The 19,385-nt window shown below is 36.1% G+C and overlaps 1 protein-coding gene across 1 annotated transcript in view; it reads left to right on the top strand.

The window, feature by feature from the left end:
• Nucleotides 1–19,385, top strand: part of PREX2 (phosphatidylinositol-3,4,5-trisphosphate dependent Rac exchange factor 2) — a 278,636-nt gene that overhangs the window by 225,642 nt on the left and 33,609 nt on the right. Inside the window, exons 36-37 of the mRNA XM_026012258.2 lie at nt 14,516–14,582; nt 14,815–15,005. Coding sequence (XP_025868043.1) covers nt 14,516–14,582; nt 14,815–15,005 — 258 coding nt within the window. The remainder of the gene's footprint in view (nt 1–14,515; nt 14,583–14,814; nt 15,006–19,385) is intronic.

Genomic DNA, 19,385 nt, shown 5'->3' with positions numbered 1-19,385 from the left:
TCTTTCTTTCATTTATTCATTCATTCAACTGCAGTTTATATCTGCTGAGTAATCTCCCAACTGCCATTTCTTCATGCCTTCCCTTCTCCCTAGGTTTTCAAGTAGCTTTTTTACAGACTTAAATTCCATGATCTCAATGGACAATTCTTTTTTTCACTCTTAAGATTCCCCTTATGCATTAAAGACCCTTCATTCCCTTTGCCTACTGCCTACTTGTCCTAATACTCACTAATGTACTTTAGCACTTTGCTAAACTTTTTTGGGTCACTTATCACACTGAACTGTAATTGCCTGTTTATTGTCCTTTCTCAAATGTACGTTCTTTACATGTAAATAATTGTCTTATTTTCACCCTTTTACCCATAGTACCTGCCATTGTGCCCAACTTATTATTATTATTGTCTATTAAACAAATGAACAAATTATTATTATTGTTTATTGAACAAATGAACAAAGACACAAATCTGGAGTTTAGAAGTGTACATATTTGGGTCTCTTAGAGGAAAAAAAATGACTCAGGAATGTGTTCCCAGTGAGAATAGTAAGGGGGGCAGAAAACATGCTGGAAGATTAAGTAGGTAAGGAAGAGGAGCCCACAGAGGAGGCAAAAGAGACAAGCTTAAGAGAGAATGTGAAAAAGTGAGCGTGACCAAGAGTGCTAAATATAAGAAGATATTCAAACAATGCCTGGGATTGTCCACTGGATTTGGCCAGTGTAAAGTCATTGGCACTGACATCATTAGGGAGAATGTTTTGAGAAGGGTAGTAGGTAGAGGTCTGGATACAATCAGTTGAGGGGAATAGGTTGAAAGTTTGGAAGTGGGATTAGCAAATTACACTTCTTTGGGAGAAATATAAATGGGAGAGGAAGGAGATTATCAAAGAGTATCTGAAAGATACAGTCAGTGAAAATTTATTTACTTCTCAGTAGTTCATCTAGTTAAAAATGAAGTTGATCGAACTTACTGTTCTTTGTGGGAAGGACTCAGTAGTGCATGAGATTACTCCTTGTTAATCAATATTGATTCTCATTTGCTCTTAAATTATTTACTTATTGCTTCATTTTACAAATATTTACCGAGCAACTGCTTTGGGTCAGGGAGTGTTTCAGATGCAGGGCAGACATGAAATATGATGTAGTCCCTGCCTTCATGGAGATTATATTCAATTCCAAATAGTTCTTTAAAACTTACCTTTGATCAGTTTGCTCTTCTGAGGAATGAAATTACCAAAAGACAGTCCCATTAGTTAGTTAATGCATTTTCATTTCCCATATTCTGCTAAGGACATCTTTCTAATATCTGTATATTCATATTTCTAGTTTTATTATATTTTCCCTGCCCTTCCCTCTGAAGCAGATGTCTATGGTTATTTATAAGATGAGACTCACTTCTCAATAGTTGTCTGCTTTAATATTGTAGAAGACAGTGATAGTTCCATGCTGCTTCAGCTGATTTTAATTAAGCACTTTGGAGGTTAAAGATAGGGCAGTGACCTTTTTCATACAGTTATCTTTTTCCTATTATAAAGTTCATAAGCAAAATAAAGTGTATATATATTCTGAGATGGGGGAAATTTATTATGCTTGGCGATTTTTTTCTTGACCAATAGCTACCATTCATGTAGATGGTTTCCAATTTTTTTGGCACAGACTTTTAATTTTTTTTAAGGAAGACCCATTCTCCTTGGAAATGGTTTAGAACTGTCACTTATCAATAAATTCAGGAAATTTAATTTAGAAAACTTAGGAAGTTCATTTATTCTACCAAAACATATCAAGCACTCACCCTTGTGGGTAGTACTGTGCACAGTAATGAAATAATCAAGATAAACTGTACATTGTCTTCAAGGTGCTTATAGTTAGGAGGGATATAAATAAATCCTTGCAGTACGCAACAGTAAATTGCACTGGATAGTTAGAAAATGTACTAGGTGCTAGGGAAATGGAAGAGCCTTTTACTCTAAAGATATTGAAGAAGTTTGAGAGAGGAGGTGATATTGAAGGTGGGTCTTAAAGAATGAATAGCAATGGAAAGTGATGCCAGCAAGATGATAGTATAGTAGTTTCCAGTGTTCCTCAATTTACAGAAACATTAATTTGAACAACTGTACATGAACAAAAATATCTTAACAGGAGCAAAAGATTCTGGGTGAAGGATTATAGTACCTGAGTGGATCATAGAAATAAGAAAATATGCATTACATTGACCCCACCACCCTTCCCCCAAACATCATTAGCCCAGCCTAAAGAGAAACACACTCCCCATGGGGAAAGAAGAGTGCGGTGAGCACCCAACTTCACCACGAACCCTAGAACCAGGCCTATACCAGTACCATGCCAACCCCTACAAACCCCAGGCTCCAGAGACGCTCCTATGGAACCAGGCATCATAGAACTCTGTGGACTCAATACCAAGCTTGCCTCCTGCTGACTAAGGCATCAGACTTGTTCATTCATAGACTCCACCAGATGCCCCTTCTTACCCCAGAATCTCTGGATGGTTTAGCTGGTAAAAAGTTTTCCCTGCGAAAGCCAGTTTATAAAGATGGGAAGAGTCGCCTACTTCTTCAAATACACAGACACCAACACAAGACCATAAGGATCATGAATAATCAAGGATGGATGGCACCACCAAAGTAAATTAATAAATCTCCAGTAACTGACCCTAAATTATGGAGACCTATAATGGTTGGACAAAAAAACTCAGAATAACTCTCTTAAAGAAATTCAGTGAATCACAGTACAAGCAAACACAATTAAATTAGGGAAACAATCCATGAATAAAATAAAATGTTCAAAAAAGAAATAAAAACCATTAAAAAAAACCCAGAAATCCTAAAGTTGAAAAATACAATGATTTAACTGTGAAATTTAATAGAGAGCTTAACAGCAGAAGAAAAAAATCAGTGCACTCAAATATGAGATACTTGAAAATATAAAAAGAAAAAGAAAAAAAGAATGAACAAGAGTGAAGAGAGCCTACATAAATTATGGAATACCATTAAAAGAAACAACCTATATGTTACTGGGATCCCAGAAAGTAAAGTGGTGGAGAAAAGCTCAGAAAGCTTATCTAAAGACATGATTGCTGAGAACTTCAAATCTGGGGAGAGATTTGGACATCCAAGATTATGAAGCACATAGGCCCTTCAAAAGTTTCAAAACAAAAAGATCTTCTCCAAGACACAAGGTATTATGCTGAGTGAAGTAAGTCAATCAGAGAAGGGCAAACAGTATATGTTCTCATTCATTTGGGGAATATAAATAATAGTGAAAGGGAATATAAAGGAAGGGAGAAGAAGTGTGTGGGAAATATCAGAAAGGGAGACAGAACATAAAGACTCCTAACTCTGGGAAACGAACTAGGGGTGGTGGAAGGGGAGGAGGGCGGGGGGTGGGGGTGAACGGGTGACGGGCACTGAGGGGGGCACTTGACGGGATGAGCACTGGGTGTTATTCTGTATGTTGGCAAATTGAACACCAATAAAAAATAAATTTATATTAAAAAAAGCTGTCTAAAGTCAAAGAGAAAGGAGTTTTAAAACAGCAGGAAAAATAATATTCCTCATGTACAGAAGAAACCCCCATAGGCAAACAGTGGATTTCTCTGTAGAGACTTGCAGACCAGAATAGAGTGGAGTGAACCAGGAAGCATTATGCTAAGTGAAATAGGTCAAAGAGGATTGTGATATGTCTCACTTATATATGGAATCTAGAAGAACAAGGAGAAGAAAGGGAAGAGGAAGTAATGTATGGACCTGTGTCTGTACTTAATACTATGTTGAGCAATGGAAATATGCTTTAGAGAGTAAATTTATGTCCATTTATCTCATTAAAAAAATGGCAACTGAGGAGATATGTTAATTAGCTTGACTGAAGTAATCATTTTACTATGTATATGTATATAAGATCATCATACTGTATGCCTTATATATAATTTTTATGTAAAAGTTTTGAAGAATGAATAGCAATTATTATGATATTAACTAACATTGACTGTGTGTTAAATACTGTACTTAGGGCTTTGAATTTTACAAAATAAAGAGAAACATAGCTCTTTTATAGATTCTAGTATAAAAATATAAAAGCTAGGAGTTGGGCACTTAAAATCTCAATGTAATTGCGCTCAATCATGTTTATTTTAATCTTTTCTTATTCATAACTAAATAACTATTTTGCTGGATCCTTTTTTGCTAGAGTCATTTATAGGTGAAACAACACTACTGTGACTCTTGCCAAGGACCCTCTGGTCATAGTTGTCTCTCACTGAGGGAGGTTGTTCCTCTCTAATTAGAGGTTCCAATGATTGTTAAACACTTTCCTCTAAGTATTGTACTTCAGTGTTAATTGAGATGTAGCTTAATATTTATAAACTTAAAAAGAATCTTTCCCTCAAATATCTTCTTAAAACATGCATAATAATCATTTTGTCTATAAATTAAACACTAAATGTATTTCTTGGGGCACCTGGGATGCTTAACCCCAGTCGGTTAAGAATCCCACTTGTGATTTCGGCTCAGGTCATGATCTCATGAATCATGTGATTGAGCCTCATGTCAGGCTCCATGCTCGGGTATGAATCTGCTTGTGATTCTCTCTCTTCCTCTCCCTCTGCCCCTCCCCCTCCAAAATAAATAAATTTTTAAAAGTATTTATTATATTTATTTTCCTCTTTTAAGTCACATATATATTCAGTTGCTTGTTAGTATGGTTACTAACTTCTTTGCAACTTGAATGAAATAAAATTCAATTTGCTTCAATAATATAATACCAAGTTATGGGATTACAATTTTTTTCCATGTGCCCAGGGCCATCTTTGGTTATGAGATTACAATTTATTTATTTATTTATTTATCTATCTATCTATCTATCTATCTATTTGAGAGAGAGTGTGGGAGCAGGGGTGAGGGGCAGAGAGAGAGGGACAAGCAGACTCCCCGCTGAGCAGAGAGCTGGATGGGGGGATGATCCCAGAACCCCAGGATTATGACCTGGGCTGAAGTCAGATGTTTAACTGACTGAGCCACCCAGTCACTCCAGGATAATAAATTTTTTGAAAAAAAAAATGGTTCTCTGCCTCCTGAGAGTATGCAGTCTAGCAAAGATGACAGAGTGAGTGCAATCAGGTGTCATATAGTGAGCTACATTTGTTTCAGTTGGGAAGTTCCCAAGAAGATACCATATTTGAGCAGGATTTTGAAGGATCAAAAGAATCTTGACATGCAGAGGATATGAGAGGGGATTCCACGTAGATAGAATAATATGAGAGAAGGTGTGGAGGTTTTCCTGTGGGTGGGTATTGTCTTGGGGGAATCCAGCATGAACATGCAGGGCAAAGAGGGAGATGAGAGAGATGGGAAGGTGAAGTCTGTTGGTAGATTGCTAGGAGAAGCATTGAATGCCCAAATTGTAGGGTTTGGGTACTGGGGAAATCTGAATGACTTTAAGCAAGGTAATAAAATGTTCTTCTCTGTGCTTTAGGAAGGTAATTTTGAAGGTCAATTGGAGTCAAATAAGGAGTACAGAGAAAGATGTGGAGGAGGAGAAGCTGATCTGTCAACCTCATGTCAGTTGAGCCTTTTATGGCTTTAAACTTAAAAAGACTTATGATTTTAAATCTAAAAATTACCCTTTAATATGAAGGTGCCAAACTTTCTTGAGACCTAATTGTTGTCAAATTAAGTAGACTTAGTTTAAAAATAGAACTATTACTTGGCTTTATTGTTTTTCCTAGATGTAATGAGATGTTTTGTTTGTAATATAGTTAAACTTTATTACTGGAAAAGCTTTCTTTTTTTTAGGATTGACTTTTTCTGTCCATTTCCACGGAGATCGTGCTCTACAGTAGCAGAGCACAGTGTCACCATTAGAAAATATGTACATATGCAACATTTTAAGTCTGTGGTGATATATGAATATTGCAGGTGTAAGCAAGAAATATCACCCTTGCAGACTCATGAAAAGAGGAGCAAAAATCAGAATGCAGTAAAGGAGTGTTTGGAAAGCAAACAACAGGATTTTAATACAATGAACTCACTGATTGAAGGTTATCAAAGGAAGAGTGATAGGAGGGTATCAACAGCAGTAAAGAGTAACAGGGCATAGCCCCACTCCTCTGACACTGTGATTTTCTTTCCAGGGCATCAGAGAAGTCTCAGAGAAATCCATTACTTATTTATGTATTTATGTATTTATTTAGGATTTTATTTATGAAAGAGAGAGAGAGCATGAGCAGGGGGAGGGGCAGAGAGAGAAGCAGACTCCCCATTGAACAGGGAGCCCAACAACCCAGGGCTCGATCCCAGGACCCTGGGATCATGACCTGAGCCAAAGGCAGACATGTAACTGACTGAGCCACCCAGGCTTCCCAAAATCCCTTTTGTAATGTGGGAAGGTCTTGCCCTGTGTGGTTCATGCAGATTGTTTCCTTAGCCTGCCAGGAATTTTCTTTTCCCAATATTCAAGTAGAAATGGAGCTGTTCACTGATACAGGCAGTTCTCTAAGGACTGTAACCTTGGGTGCTCCATTTCTGACAAGCCAGAGACATATTTATCCAACCAAATCCAAGTTTATCTCATTACTCAGGATTTCTCTTCATGTAACTTTTAGTAAAACACATTACAGAAAAGTCAGGGCTAATGCTTGTGGCTATGGAAGGTGGGTAGGATAGAAGGACAAATTAACATTTTCCCACCTACTTACTCATCATGTGTTTTTTTACCCATAGTATGGGCACAGGGGTGAACCTCTCTGGTAATTTTCCTTTTTATAAGAAATCAGTGTCTTTCAATAATATTTTTTGTAGAATTTTTTCCTAATTTAAGTGCTACGGTAGGCAAATGCAGCTTAACAATAATACTCATCAGACAGCCAGTCACATCTATAGTCAACCGCTATGCCATTGTAATAATGATATATCTAACTATGCCTATGACTAATATCCATAATTGAAGAAACACTGTTATAGCTCCTTTTTGAAATGCAGAGCAACTATTAAAATCCAAAGGCTACCTTATATGGTTTAGAATATTTGGGGATAGGACATAATATTACAAGAAGTATAGATGTGTCTGGCCAAGTAAGAAATTTTCATAAATTATTATAAATAAAGAGTGATCTCATAGGCAATGATCTGGAGAAAAAAACAAGAATATAGCAGAGAGCTGAGCTGAATACTATAGTTTTTCCTCCTTATTTATAAAGCACCAGCGGCTTTTATGCCTTAATCAATCTCTCTTGGAAATTGGATATCCTCCAATATGCCCAGAAAAAGTGGATAAAAAAGGTGCCAGATGAGAAGAATGTCACTTTTGTCACTGATTTAACCTCCATGTATCCCCTATGACAAAATTAATAAGTTTAAATATTTTACATCAAGCTATTGCATTGTCTCTCTTTCTGTGAAAACCTGATCCTTTGAAGTATCTGCCAGACTCTGTAGAGCTATGATCCTAATTCTTCACCCAGTTGAGAAAGCATTTTCCTAATTTTTTAATTAGTATATTAACCTGCATCACTCTCCAGAAACTAATCTCAGTGTTCCCCAAGTTCATTTTCTCTCTCTCATGGCAAACATCAATTCCCTGTTTTCATTACCATGGTCTTATTCTGAATGCTTAATAATTCTTTCCATTTCTAGGATTTCTTCCAGCTCTAAATTCCCTAAATTTTCATGTCATGTGATTTCTTTCCATTTATTTTTACTTTTTTACTGGTAGCTAAGTGTTTACTGTGTAGTGCTTCTCTCCACTGTTTTAACAAACAAATTATAATTCTTTAGCTTGATATTTAATTTCATCACAGTATGGATCCAGCCTACTTACTTAACATTCTCTCTCCCTACCTTATATGAATCTGCTCTTCAGCCAGATTGGCTCTATCCACTTCTGTATCTGTTCTGCTGTTCATGATGTTGCCTCCATTTGAAATGGCTGCTTTCCTATTTTGACCTGTCCAGAATCCCATCCATCTGACAAAGTCCAACTCTTATGCCATATTCTTATTTATATGGCCTTGCTTCTTCCTCATGTAAGTATATCCCAATAACTTTTTTGACCTTTAAACTTACCTGTCAGTGAGGTTACCTTGCATTATAGATAACTATGTACCTGTCTCCACTATTAGATTGTATGAGATAAATGCCAGAGATTAGTTTCATTGTAGTTATTTGATTTGGATATATTTATAGCACTACATATTGTAACTTATGATATTATGGCTTCTCTCATTGGTATTTTATTCCACAGGGACGAAATGAAAAAATATTATCACAATGTATCAATTTTATATGGAGAGTTAATTTACTAAGTTGACAATGAAGTCTGATATATGGTAGCATGAAAGGAAACTTACTGTCCAGCCTATATAAAGTAGCAGCAGCACTTTCAAAATGTCTCAATAAGATTTGCTGTATGAGACAAAGGACCATGACTTCATTCTTACTAACCTCAGAAGCATAATAAACTATGGTCAGTTTGGGCATTAATCCAATTTTGCCATTAACTTTCTCATAAATTCTGATTAGGGGGCATTGTAAGACTTTCATAATTAAGGGAAGTGCATTAGAAATTTATTTCCTGTGAACAGTTTGTCATACTCTTGAAAAATACCGAAGTTTTGTGAATACCTATAAACCTTAGGGATGGTAAAATATCTGGCTAACAGACTTTTTTCTGATGGGAAATACCTAAATTAGTTGCAACTTCAACTCTAAATTATTCTAACAAGTAATTAGTTGAATTAAAATATATGTTGGCTATGTAAATTTCCTAAGAGTAACAAAGTAGCTATAGTTCCTGGTTTTTTCCTCTAGACTTCTATAGATTTTATAATGATTTCTTATTTTCTTTAGTCATAGATTATCAAATATTAACTATTTGCCCAAGTTTGGATCAGTAAATACATTTAATTCTGTATTTGTAGGAGGCATTTGTCTTCTAAGAATATTTTGAAGGGCACAGTTATATCGTTAGATGCTTTTTCTATTTTAGTTCTGCTATATAGCAACTTGGAAAAGATTAGATTGTTTCTGAATAAGGTTTCACTTACTGTGGGCATTTATACATTTTAAATTGATAAAAGTTATTTTTCTACTGACTATCTTCATAGAATCTGGGTTTCTTTCCTTTAAGAATTTTGCCCCATTGAAAATGTTGAGATTTCTACCAAATCAGGTTTTTTTTTTAAAGATTGTATTTATTTATTTGAGAGAGAGTGTGCATGTAGGCACAGAGAGGCAGGGGGAGAGAGATGCAGACTCCCCACTGACCAGGGAACCTGATGCAGGACTCAATCCCAGGACTCTGGGATCATGACCTGAGCTGAAGGCCACTTAACCAACTAAGCCACTCAGGTACCCTTCTGTCAAATATTTTAAATGAATTAGAATCCATGTATTCTTCCTCTTAACTGGCTAAACCAGTGACAACTTTTTTTTTTTTTGAAGGAGCATCTACTTCTGTAAGTAGGAATACTGTTCAGTGTGACCAACTGTAGTGGAGGTTTCTGTAGTGAAGCTTTCCATAGGTGATCCTAATGATATGGACTACTTCTACAGGATATTTTCTTTCCCAAATAATTCAAGCTACAGAAGAGCTGAGGTCTCTACAACAAATACACCTGATTAAGCCCTGTAAATAACAGTCCTCTTTAACCTAAAGAAAGGCTCTTTTCTTTTTAAAGTGAACTGCTATTTGTGCCCTGATCATGGAATTATGTAGACTCCAAGTACCTACCTTAATTTTCACTTTTTATATGGATCAGAAAATATTGTAGGTGGCCTTAGAGGAAAGAAGAAAGTTTTGGCCTTACTTTTATTCCTTGCTATGCTTTAAAAATGCTCCAGGAGATGCCTCCCATTGTGTGTACTTGAATAATAGTTATTATTGACTATCTAATGAGTCCTGTTTACTTACTGCCTCACTGAGTACTTCTTATTTTGATTAATATTCAACATTATGCCATATACATGTTGGATAATTTTAATATACATTGTAAAAATGAGATACTTGACCCCGGGAGGCTAAATAATTTGTGAACTTGTGCACTCTTTTTTTAATTGCTTTACTTTCTCTACCAAGCACACTTGAAGAAAGGCATTAGGACATTTGTTTAAGGTATCTCTGTGGGTTCTGACTTCGAAGCACGACCTTTGCTCCCAACATATAGCAATGTTAGGTAAAATCCCAAGTCAGAAAATGTAAAAGTCACAGCTGAGCTCATAATTTATCATCTCAGTGGTCTACAAATCAAAAGAAAATGCAAATGATGAGTTGTGTGCTGAGGCCTCTGGAGGTGGCCAGAAGGCCAGTACAACTTCTTCTAAGGTAATAAGAGATTGAAGTCATTCTACACTAGGTGGAGATCCAGAGCCAGTGTTATAGCTTGAAGCCAGGACATAGAGAAGGACTCATCTGCTTCTGAGCGAGGATGAAAAACCTGCTGCCCACTACTTGAGACTATAGATTTGAGGTCAGGAAAGGCTTATATGGCAGGAAGAAAGGGACATGGCTGGTAAACTGGGAATTGAACCAGTCACTCATTGGTTCAGTAATGTGACTGATAATAATCCAGATGTCAGCACAATGTAGTATTTGAATTTCCATATGAAACTGATTATATATGGGTGATTCTGGGTACAAAATGAACACAAAATCATTTGTAAGAGAAGGATAATGAGAGATAGGGGTTGGACGTATATCAAAAAGCTAAATAAAACCAAATAAAAATCTTCCCACTTCAAATGAACCTGCAAAACAAAATTCCAAAGCACACAAAAAAGCCTAAGACTAGGAAAGAGCCAATGAATTCAACCACTGAGAATAAATTTGACTGAAAGAAATTAAAATATTGAAACAGCCTGGGAGAGCATATTTTGGGTGCTCAAAATATTAACAAAGGATTGCCATTCATAGAAAGGTAGGAAATCCTGAAATAAAAACAGTCAGTGATCTAGTTATTTATTTACAAATATTTATTAAGATCATACTATGGTCCACACATTCTTACGGGCGCCAGAGATAAAGGAATGAACCCAAGTAAATAAAAACCATATCCACAAAGACAGTTCACATTCTTATGGGGAGGTTACCTATTAGTGGTAGAAATGAAATAAGAGGCAGAAATCTCAGAAGTGAAAGATAGTCACTGAAATAAAATTCCCAGTAGAAAATACAAACTCTAGACTTGACAGTGACAGAATTTTTTTCATTTGGAAGATATTACTTAGGAAATCACCTAAAATGCAGTCATGGGAAAATAAGATTTTAAAAGCATGCGTGCGTGTGTGGAGAGAGAGAGAGAGAAAACAAATCCGATTTTGTGAAGAAATAATAGCTGAGATTATTTTATAATTGAAGGCAATACACCTCACATTGAAAAGACACTCTGAGAACCTGGTTTTATCTGGATAAATAACAATAAATCAATTTACCTCAATGTGCCTAAACACATTGAGGTAAAACTTCAGAACATTGAGGATAGAAAGAAAATCTTAACGTATCAGAGAAAAAAATATAGACTAACCCCCAAACAAAGACAACTAGACTGAGAGCAAACACCAAGAGCAGTATAGAGGGGGGAAAATGTCCTGTAATCTGGATTCCAGAATTTAATGCTGACATATACCAAACACACTGATCAAACATATTAATAGAATTTCCAACTTTTAAAACTGGATATTTTGAGGAAGCAAGCCTAGAAAGAATGTGTGGGCTTAAAACAAGAAAAAAAAAAGTAAAGAGGAACAGAAACTTCTAAATGTCACCAAATTTAACTCTTGCTATAAAAAGTAATAACTAATTTCTATGTGAAAAAAAGTCAAGACTACACGAAAGAAAGAAATACAAATGCACAAAAAAAAGAAGAAATATAGATAGCCAACAAATATATGCAAATTGAAAATGAAAACACCAAAGGTTGAAATTCTAATAACATCAGTGTGGGCAAGAATTGGAAGAATGATCACAGCTATTTGGTAGCTCCATTTGGCCCAGCTGTGTGGGTGACCTCATGAAGCATGGAAGCAGGAAATGCCAGCTTCTGAGTGATATTTGCCTTGAGGAGGGAGAGTTTGGAACAAGGGTGGGGTGGAGAAGGGTGAGCAATAAAGAGCTCACCTGTATCTGTAATGTTTCTTTTTTTTTTTTTTTTAAGGTGAAGCAAAAGTGTCAAGTGCCAGGATCTGTCAAAATATGGTGGTGCCTACCTGGATTTTCATAGTATTTGCCTAAATCTGTAGCTGTGTAATTGAAATGAAGAGACACTCAGAACTTTCAGGAGAACACAAATGTTTATGCACAGTAATAAGGTTTATAAGACAGCCAGTCTTTTGGTAATGAGGCCAGTTAAAACACAAAGTCTTTGCCAGGATCTATAAGGCCCTACTAAAGACTCTGCTCCTTTGACTTCTCTCAGTGGCTCACTCATTCTAATCTAACTCCAGCCCTATGGTGTATTTTTGTGCCTCATACAAGTCTGGCTCATTTCTTCTTCTCTTACCAGCAATCCTCTTAGATTGTTCTTCTCTCTTTCTGATACTGGGGAAAATTAGAAAATTTAAAAGTACCTCAAATGCCTTTGATTTTGCTCTTGATCCAATGCTCTTAATAGATATTGACTCAGCCAGCTGAATGAAACTATGTTTTCTTGGCACTTAATGGATGTTCCAGGTTAGAGTCATTTGTGCCACCATAACCCAGTCATTTTGAGCAGAACACTGCTTGGGGTAAGTGGAATCCTCATATTCCTAGCAGCTTTATGTGCTCAGGAGCAACAGGTAGCTGTGGGATTTAGGCTGAGGGAATAATTTTCCATGGACTCATGTACTCTTTTCCACCATATTGCTTTTTCTATCAAGCACACTTGAAAGGCATGGGAACATCTGATCAAGGTTATCTCTGTGGGTTCCAGCTTTGAGGCACCACCTTTGTTCCAAGATGGTACATGGAAATCTTTAGGAGTTCAAAAAATAATAACCAACTTTGGATGCAGAGCTATTGTAAAATTTTTGTTATTGTTCAATTTGTATTTGAGACATGAATAAGCTAATTCTCAGTAAGAATCAGCATAACTTTCATTTTGGAAGTTACTCTTAAAGTTTTCCTAATTTAAAGTGTAAAACTAGATTAATCCATGCTAATTTATCTTAAAAAGAAAGACAACACCAAACATCATTACGAGGTACAATGCTAATGGGAATAACAGTGTGTGTGTTTGTGTGGGTGAGTGTGCATGTATGTGCATGTAGAGGGAGACTCTGGGCATAAAACCCTCTCTCACAGATTTTGCCCTCTACTACTCATGTGTTTGGTAATAATCTGACAGTATTTTGAGGTTCTAAAAGGTGCTCCAAAACACTAGCCTAATCAGTTTTATTTCAATATCTTGTCTGACAATCATTCTAATATTATGGAACTTACTTTGGTACATCAATATTAAGTGTTCACATCTTGAAAATAATTTTGCTTCATCAAAGATAGTAGATTAAATATAACTTAAATGTATCCTGTCTTCATAGGTCATTTCCTTACAATTTCAGTTTAGTATTGAGTCAAGAGCTAATAAGCAAAACAGCAATAATTCTTTGGAAATTGGGTTTAATTATTGCAGGCCACTAAGATTCAACTTCGTGTATTAAAATGGTACCACAATGCATCCTGCTGACAAAAAGAACAAGTGTATCCTTGAAGAGGGTCTTTGGTGACTCCATTTGGCCCAATCTGAGCATAGTTTAGTGGATGAAACAGTACCCTGTTTAAAATTAGTTTTTTTGAGTATTACTGTTTTAATCTTGCACAATAAATGAAAACTAGATACTGTTTTCCAATAGTCACAAGAAAATATATTTCTTCAACTTTTATAATAATATTATTGTAAATACTAAAATAAAAAATATTTGTGTTATATACTGTTCTAAGCAATTTATTTACATTAATTTATTTAATCTTGTAGCAGGCTTGTGAAATAGAAGCTGATGTTATCCCCAAATTACAAAAGAGGAAATTGAGGCATATACAAATTAAATAATGTCTCTGAGGCCACACAATATGTAATAAAGCTGATGGTGGCTTTAGTCATTTTTTTTTCTTTTTCTTTTTTTTTTAATTTTTAAAAAATTTTGTTTGAGAGAGCACACGTTCAGGCCTGGGGATGGCGTAGGTGGAGAGGGAGAGAGAGAGAGAGAGAATCTCAAGCAGATTGCCTGCTAAGTGCAGAGCCCGAAGTGGGGTTCCATCTCATAACCCTGAGATCATAACCTGAGCAGAAATAGAGTCAGATGCTCAACTGACTGATCCACTCAGGTACCTCTTGAGTCATTTCTTCTGAATGGAAGAATAATTGACTTTTTTGCAATCCCACTCATCTCGGGGTCCAACACTTGTTTATTCATTTGTTTTTAAAAGGAAGTCAGTAAAAAAAAAAAAAAAAAAAAGGAAGTCAGTGAAACATGCATGTCTCCATGCACTTTAATTTTTCTAGCAGTAAGTGATCGTTTATTCTTCGGATTCTTACAGGGCCTTCTACTTGGACAAGTCAAATTCACCACCAAACTCCACATCCAAAGCTGCCTATGTAGATAAGGTAAAAAGAAATGAGTGCTTTTTCTGATGTTTTGCCATTTACATACTTATCTTACTTAATTTTTCTGCTGCTGTTCTGTATAATTCTGCATAATTACAAATATATGTAGCCTCCAATTCCATCACCTCCACAACGAAAATATTTTAGACTATTCATTAAATTGTATCCTATCTAAAAGGATTTCTTCCTGCTAGACATGTTGGACTTTATGTTGATCACTTTTTTTCTGCAGCTAATGAGGCCTCTCAATGCTTTGGATGAACTTTATCGACTGGTGGCCTCGTTTATCAGATCCAAGCGCACGGCGGCCTGTGCAAACACAGCCTGCAGCGCCTCCGGGGTGGGGCTGCTGTCTGTTTCCTCAGAGCTGTGCAACAGGCTGGGAGCTTGCCACATCATCATGTGCAACAGCGGTGTGCACAGGTATGTGAACTGGCCTCCCCTGCCTGCCTCTCTCGTGCTGAATTCACTGGGAGGTTCTTTCTTATGTTTTGGTTATGCAAAATTAGAACTGGAAACATTCAAAGGACTCCGATGTATTTGGAATAAGATTTGGGAAACCAGATCGTTGTTACACAGTATTTTCTGGCTTTAGTTATATGTTCTGTGACTATTTAATCTACAAATGAATGCAATCCCACATTTATATCACCGTATCTTATCTGTCTAGAATCTTATCATCGTTGCATTTATATTATAAGATTTATACTTTAGATACAAACTAAAGGAACTTGCCTGGTAGGAGCTGGCAAGTAGCTAAAAAAAACAAAAACAAACAAATAAACAAAAAAACTTCCTTCTCTGCACTTAATGGACATTCCATCCTTTGGTGTTTGGGTTTCTATACCCAGTGGTTGTGAGGTAGGTGCTGCCTGGGGTTACTACTCTCTTCCTATACTTGGCAAATTTACATCCAGGAGCCCATACAATATGCGTTCCTGAAAATGGAAAGGGAAATTTTAGGTGGGTCCAGTGCAAGTGATTTGTCTTAGACAAGTGTACTCAGTCTGGGGCATCCAAGGGAGGCTTATGAACTCCTACAACTGAGTCAGCTGTGAAATGGGGGTGGAGGAGCCCATGTCAAGTCTTTCCCCATAACCACTTGCTCCTCCTCTGTCTCCTCACCATTTTCACAAGGAAGTGAAACCATGTATTAACAATAATGAAGCAGAATTTGGTCCGCATTGTAATCTGAGTGGGTAAATAATGTCCTGTCTCCCATCACAGCCTCTTCTTGGAACTGGCCCAGTTAGATTTTGAGGATGATAGAATTGTTTAGTCACATTTACTTGCTACATGACCAACACAGAGGACTGCAGTTGGACTGTCGGTCATGTAAAATCATAAAGTGATGATGCTCATGTTAGAGGCATAAGTACAGCATGAACAACAGACAACAAAAATAAGAAAAAAGATATAATAAGATGATAACATAATAAAAAATAACAAAGAGACCTCCATTGCAAGAAAATGTAAGTGACCTAGGAAACTTACAGCTAAAATCTAAGATTCAGAAGGAAAACTGATCTCTGAGATGGGTAGAACTTTCCCTAAAGAACGTGATGTTTGAACTGACTTTTTGTTTTTGTTTTTGTTTTTGTTTTTTTTTTTTATTATTTTTTTTTTTTTGGAATTGAACTGACTTTTGATGAGTCAGGGTGAAGAGGTGAAAAGTAGGAGAAAAATGATCCAAGGCAGCAGGTTCTCATCTGTAAAATTCCATTTCGATTTGGTGTGCTGAAATTCTAGTCTTCAGGTCCTCCACAGCGTGTTCTTGCTTACGAAGTATGGCAAGACCTTATTTCTCTGAAAGGAGCATTATATTCTGTGGTTGACAAAGCATACAGATTTTTTCCTTTCTTTTAATGGCTGTGTACTTTGTGCTCCATTGCAAGCTATAATAAGCTTAATTGAAAATATCGTCTGCAACCAAATGCATAAAATATTTCATAATTTGTTTACTAGCAGAGAAGTGATCTCTCCCTTCTGATCAACTCATGTTCACTCCTTCTGTTCCCACTTATTCATTCACTCATTTATGTATTCATTATTCATTCACTCAGTAAATATGCATTGGGCACCAATTATGTGCCAGCACTGCTCTAGTTGCTGGGAATACAGCCTTGAAAAATTAAAGTCCCTATTCTCAAATAGTGTGCATTGTGTTGGGGCAACATGATAACATAAATAAATATGTAATGCAGTAGATGGAATAAGTAGAAAAAAAACAGAAGTCAGAGGGGTATTAGGTGACAGCATGGGAAGGAGGGGTAGCACTATCCAACAGGGGATTTCATCAGAGACTTTTATGAAATGAAGGAGTGATTTATGCAAATATCTCTGAGAAAGAGCATTTGATCCTAAGGAGCAGCGGTGCAAATGTGGGAGCTCACATGGGAGCTCAAGGAACTGCATGAAGGCCATTGTGGCCTCAGTGAAGTGTCATGACTTTGATGATTGGTGTTCTTATCTTACCCTGGTGCAAGGTCATGGTTGTCTGAGGACTGGATATACTATGACCACGAAGGGGACACTTCGGACTTTGAAACTACAAGCACATTCTCTTACTCCCACATTAATTTACTGAAAGTTAATGCAACTAAATCTGCACTTAATCCTAGAACCATGACCAGGTTGTCCTGATTATTCTCTCTGCTATCCCATGAGCAATTTTAGAATCTGACTTATGTTTCATAAGAGAAATAGATTGATGCCCCACAATTGTTTTGTAATTACCATATTCATTGATGGGTGTGTTGGGACCACAAGTAACATTGAAATTTCAAAGTAGTTTGCCTTTTTCTGTTCAAACTAAATGTAGCTTTAGTTAGTTCATTGCAGAGACATTTACCGAGATATAGGGACAAATATTCCAGGACAAATGCTGAATTTAAAGTTAAAACTATTTGAAAAAGGCACAGCTCTATTTTTCTATTATGGGGAATAAAATGGGAGTTTAACATTATCTTTTAATCTCTTGGTGAAGGCTGTGCTTACATTTTTTATGACAATAAAATGTGCTAATTTATTATTGGATTTAGAAATCTCATGTAAAGGCTGTTCTTAAAATAATTCCTTCATAATTAGAATTCAGACAGCCAGAGAGAAACCCAAGTAGATCCACACCTGCACTCAACATTAGACATGGAGATTTAGCTTCAGGTTCTGACAAGGGGTGAAGTCCACACTGTGAATCAGAATAAATATCACACAAACTATTTTTATCATTTACTTCTACAACCCAGATGAGAAATGGTCAGTGCTGTTGCATCCACATGAGATAGTCAATTTCTTACCCTTTCTGATTTTATTTACAAAATAAAAGGAGAATCTAAAATATTTTTAGAGTATTGAATGATACTGCATGTGTTTGATATTAAAGAGAATAATGTGGTTTTTCAGAATGAAAAGGCAGATTTAATTAGCATTAATGTCTAGATGTTTTAATGCCAACCTGAATTGGATGGCAGAGCTGTGTACAACAGTGAATGCAAGATTAGCAGGAATAGAATTCAGGATGAATTATTAAAATCTTCTCATAGCATTTAGCCTGGCTTTGTTTTTATTAAATTCTTTTCCCTAGGGAAGTCCTTTGTGTGTATTACAATTCTACTGATGAACTTCCCTGCCCACACTCTCTTAACTATTCACTTATGTCAGTGATTGCTATTGGATGGTGGAAGAACAGGACTGTCTCTTCTTAAAAGCAGGTTTTTGCCTTTTAAACAGTATAAACTTGATATTAAAGGTAGTTTAACCAATGGAGCATTTTTATAATTTACTATCCTGACAAGCCTTCTTTCATGTTCATTTTGTGTCATCTTTTGCAGTTTTCATCAAACAACACACAATTAAACACAGTTTTATTAGTAAATATGGTTCAACAATCTGCTTTATGCTCCTTACAACTGTATCTGTTTTTTCAAAATGTACAATGTAGATTTTCTCATTTTCACTTTTATTCGTTACATAGTTAATCGAACCAGTTGCTGTACCGTAGTTTACTAAATGATTACTTTAGTGGTTTATCTTCCTTGTCCATTGCACATAGTGCCTGCAGAGAGGCTGCTTTCATTATATAGCTGTTCAGATTTCGATTTTATTTTCCACTAAGTTACAAGAAAAAAAGACAAATATCCTCCAGATAGAAATACTATGTCAAAGAGTTTAAACCTTTGTGACCAGTAATATATATTATTTAGGTTCCCAAAAGCTTCATCCTCATGTACAACACAACCAGAAGGTTAGGTAGTTATGTGGCACTTTCACCTTTTTCTGGTCTGCAGAGGGTATTTGAATCCATTTATGTATTGTGCTTCTCTCCTAGATGATATATCACTAGTGCTTTAGTTTATGCTTCTTTGACTAACAAATTCAAATGTTTGTACATTTGAATTAAATATTTTTTGAATTTCCTTTTCCATGAAGATATATGCCATTCTACATACCTGCTTCATAGACAAAACTTGGTTTTTACCAGATTGAACATTTCTAAACTACTGAATCAGCTCATGGCTTTTAAAGTTCTCTCACACTCCTGCCAGTTATTTGTTGCAAGCAATCCCAAAGCGTGCAAACAGGGATTCTAAATTTTCTTTTATTTCATACTGCAGCATCCTTCCATTCAATGCGGCATTTCATTTTGTTGTAGTTCTTTATTCCCACCCCAGCTTAACAGCCAACTGTTTTTCTTTAACCAGCATAAATCAGTATATTGCAAATGTTATAAAACAAGAATCATGGGTCTTATTGTGTCCAAAAACACAGATGTCATTTCCTTCTCGCGATATTAGCTTATGCTTC

The sequence above is a fragment of the Vulpes vulpes genome, chromosome 13 (genome assembly GCF_048418805.1).
Source record: "Vulpes vulpes isolate BD-2025 chromosome 13, VulVul3, whole genome shotgun sequence".
Taxonomy (NCBI): Eukaryota; Metazoa; Chordata; class Mammalia; order Carnivora; family Canidae; genus Vulpes; species Vulpes vulpes.
The sequence above is the reverse complement of the archived record's forward strand: the minus strand, read 5'-3'. Positions and strand labels throughout refer to the sequence as shown.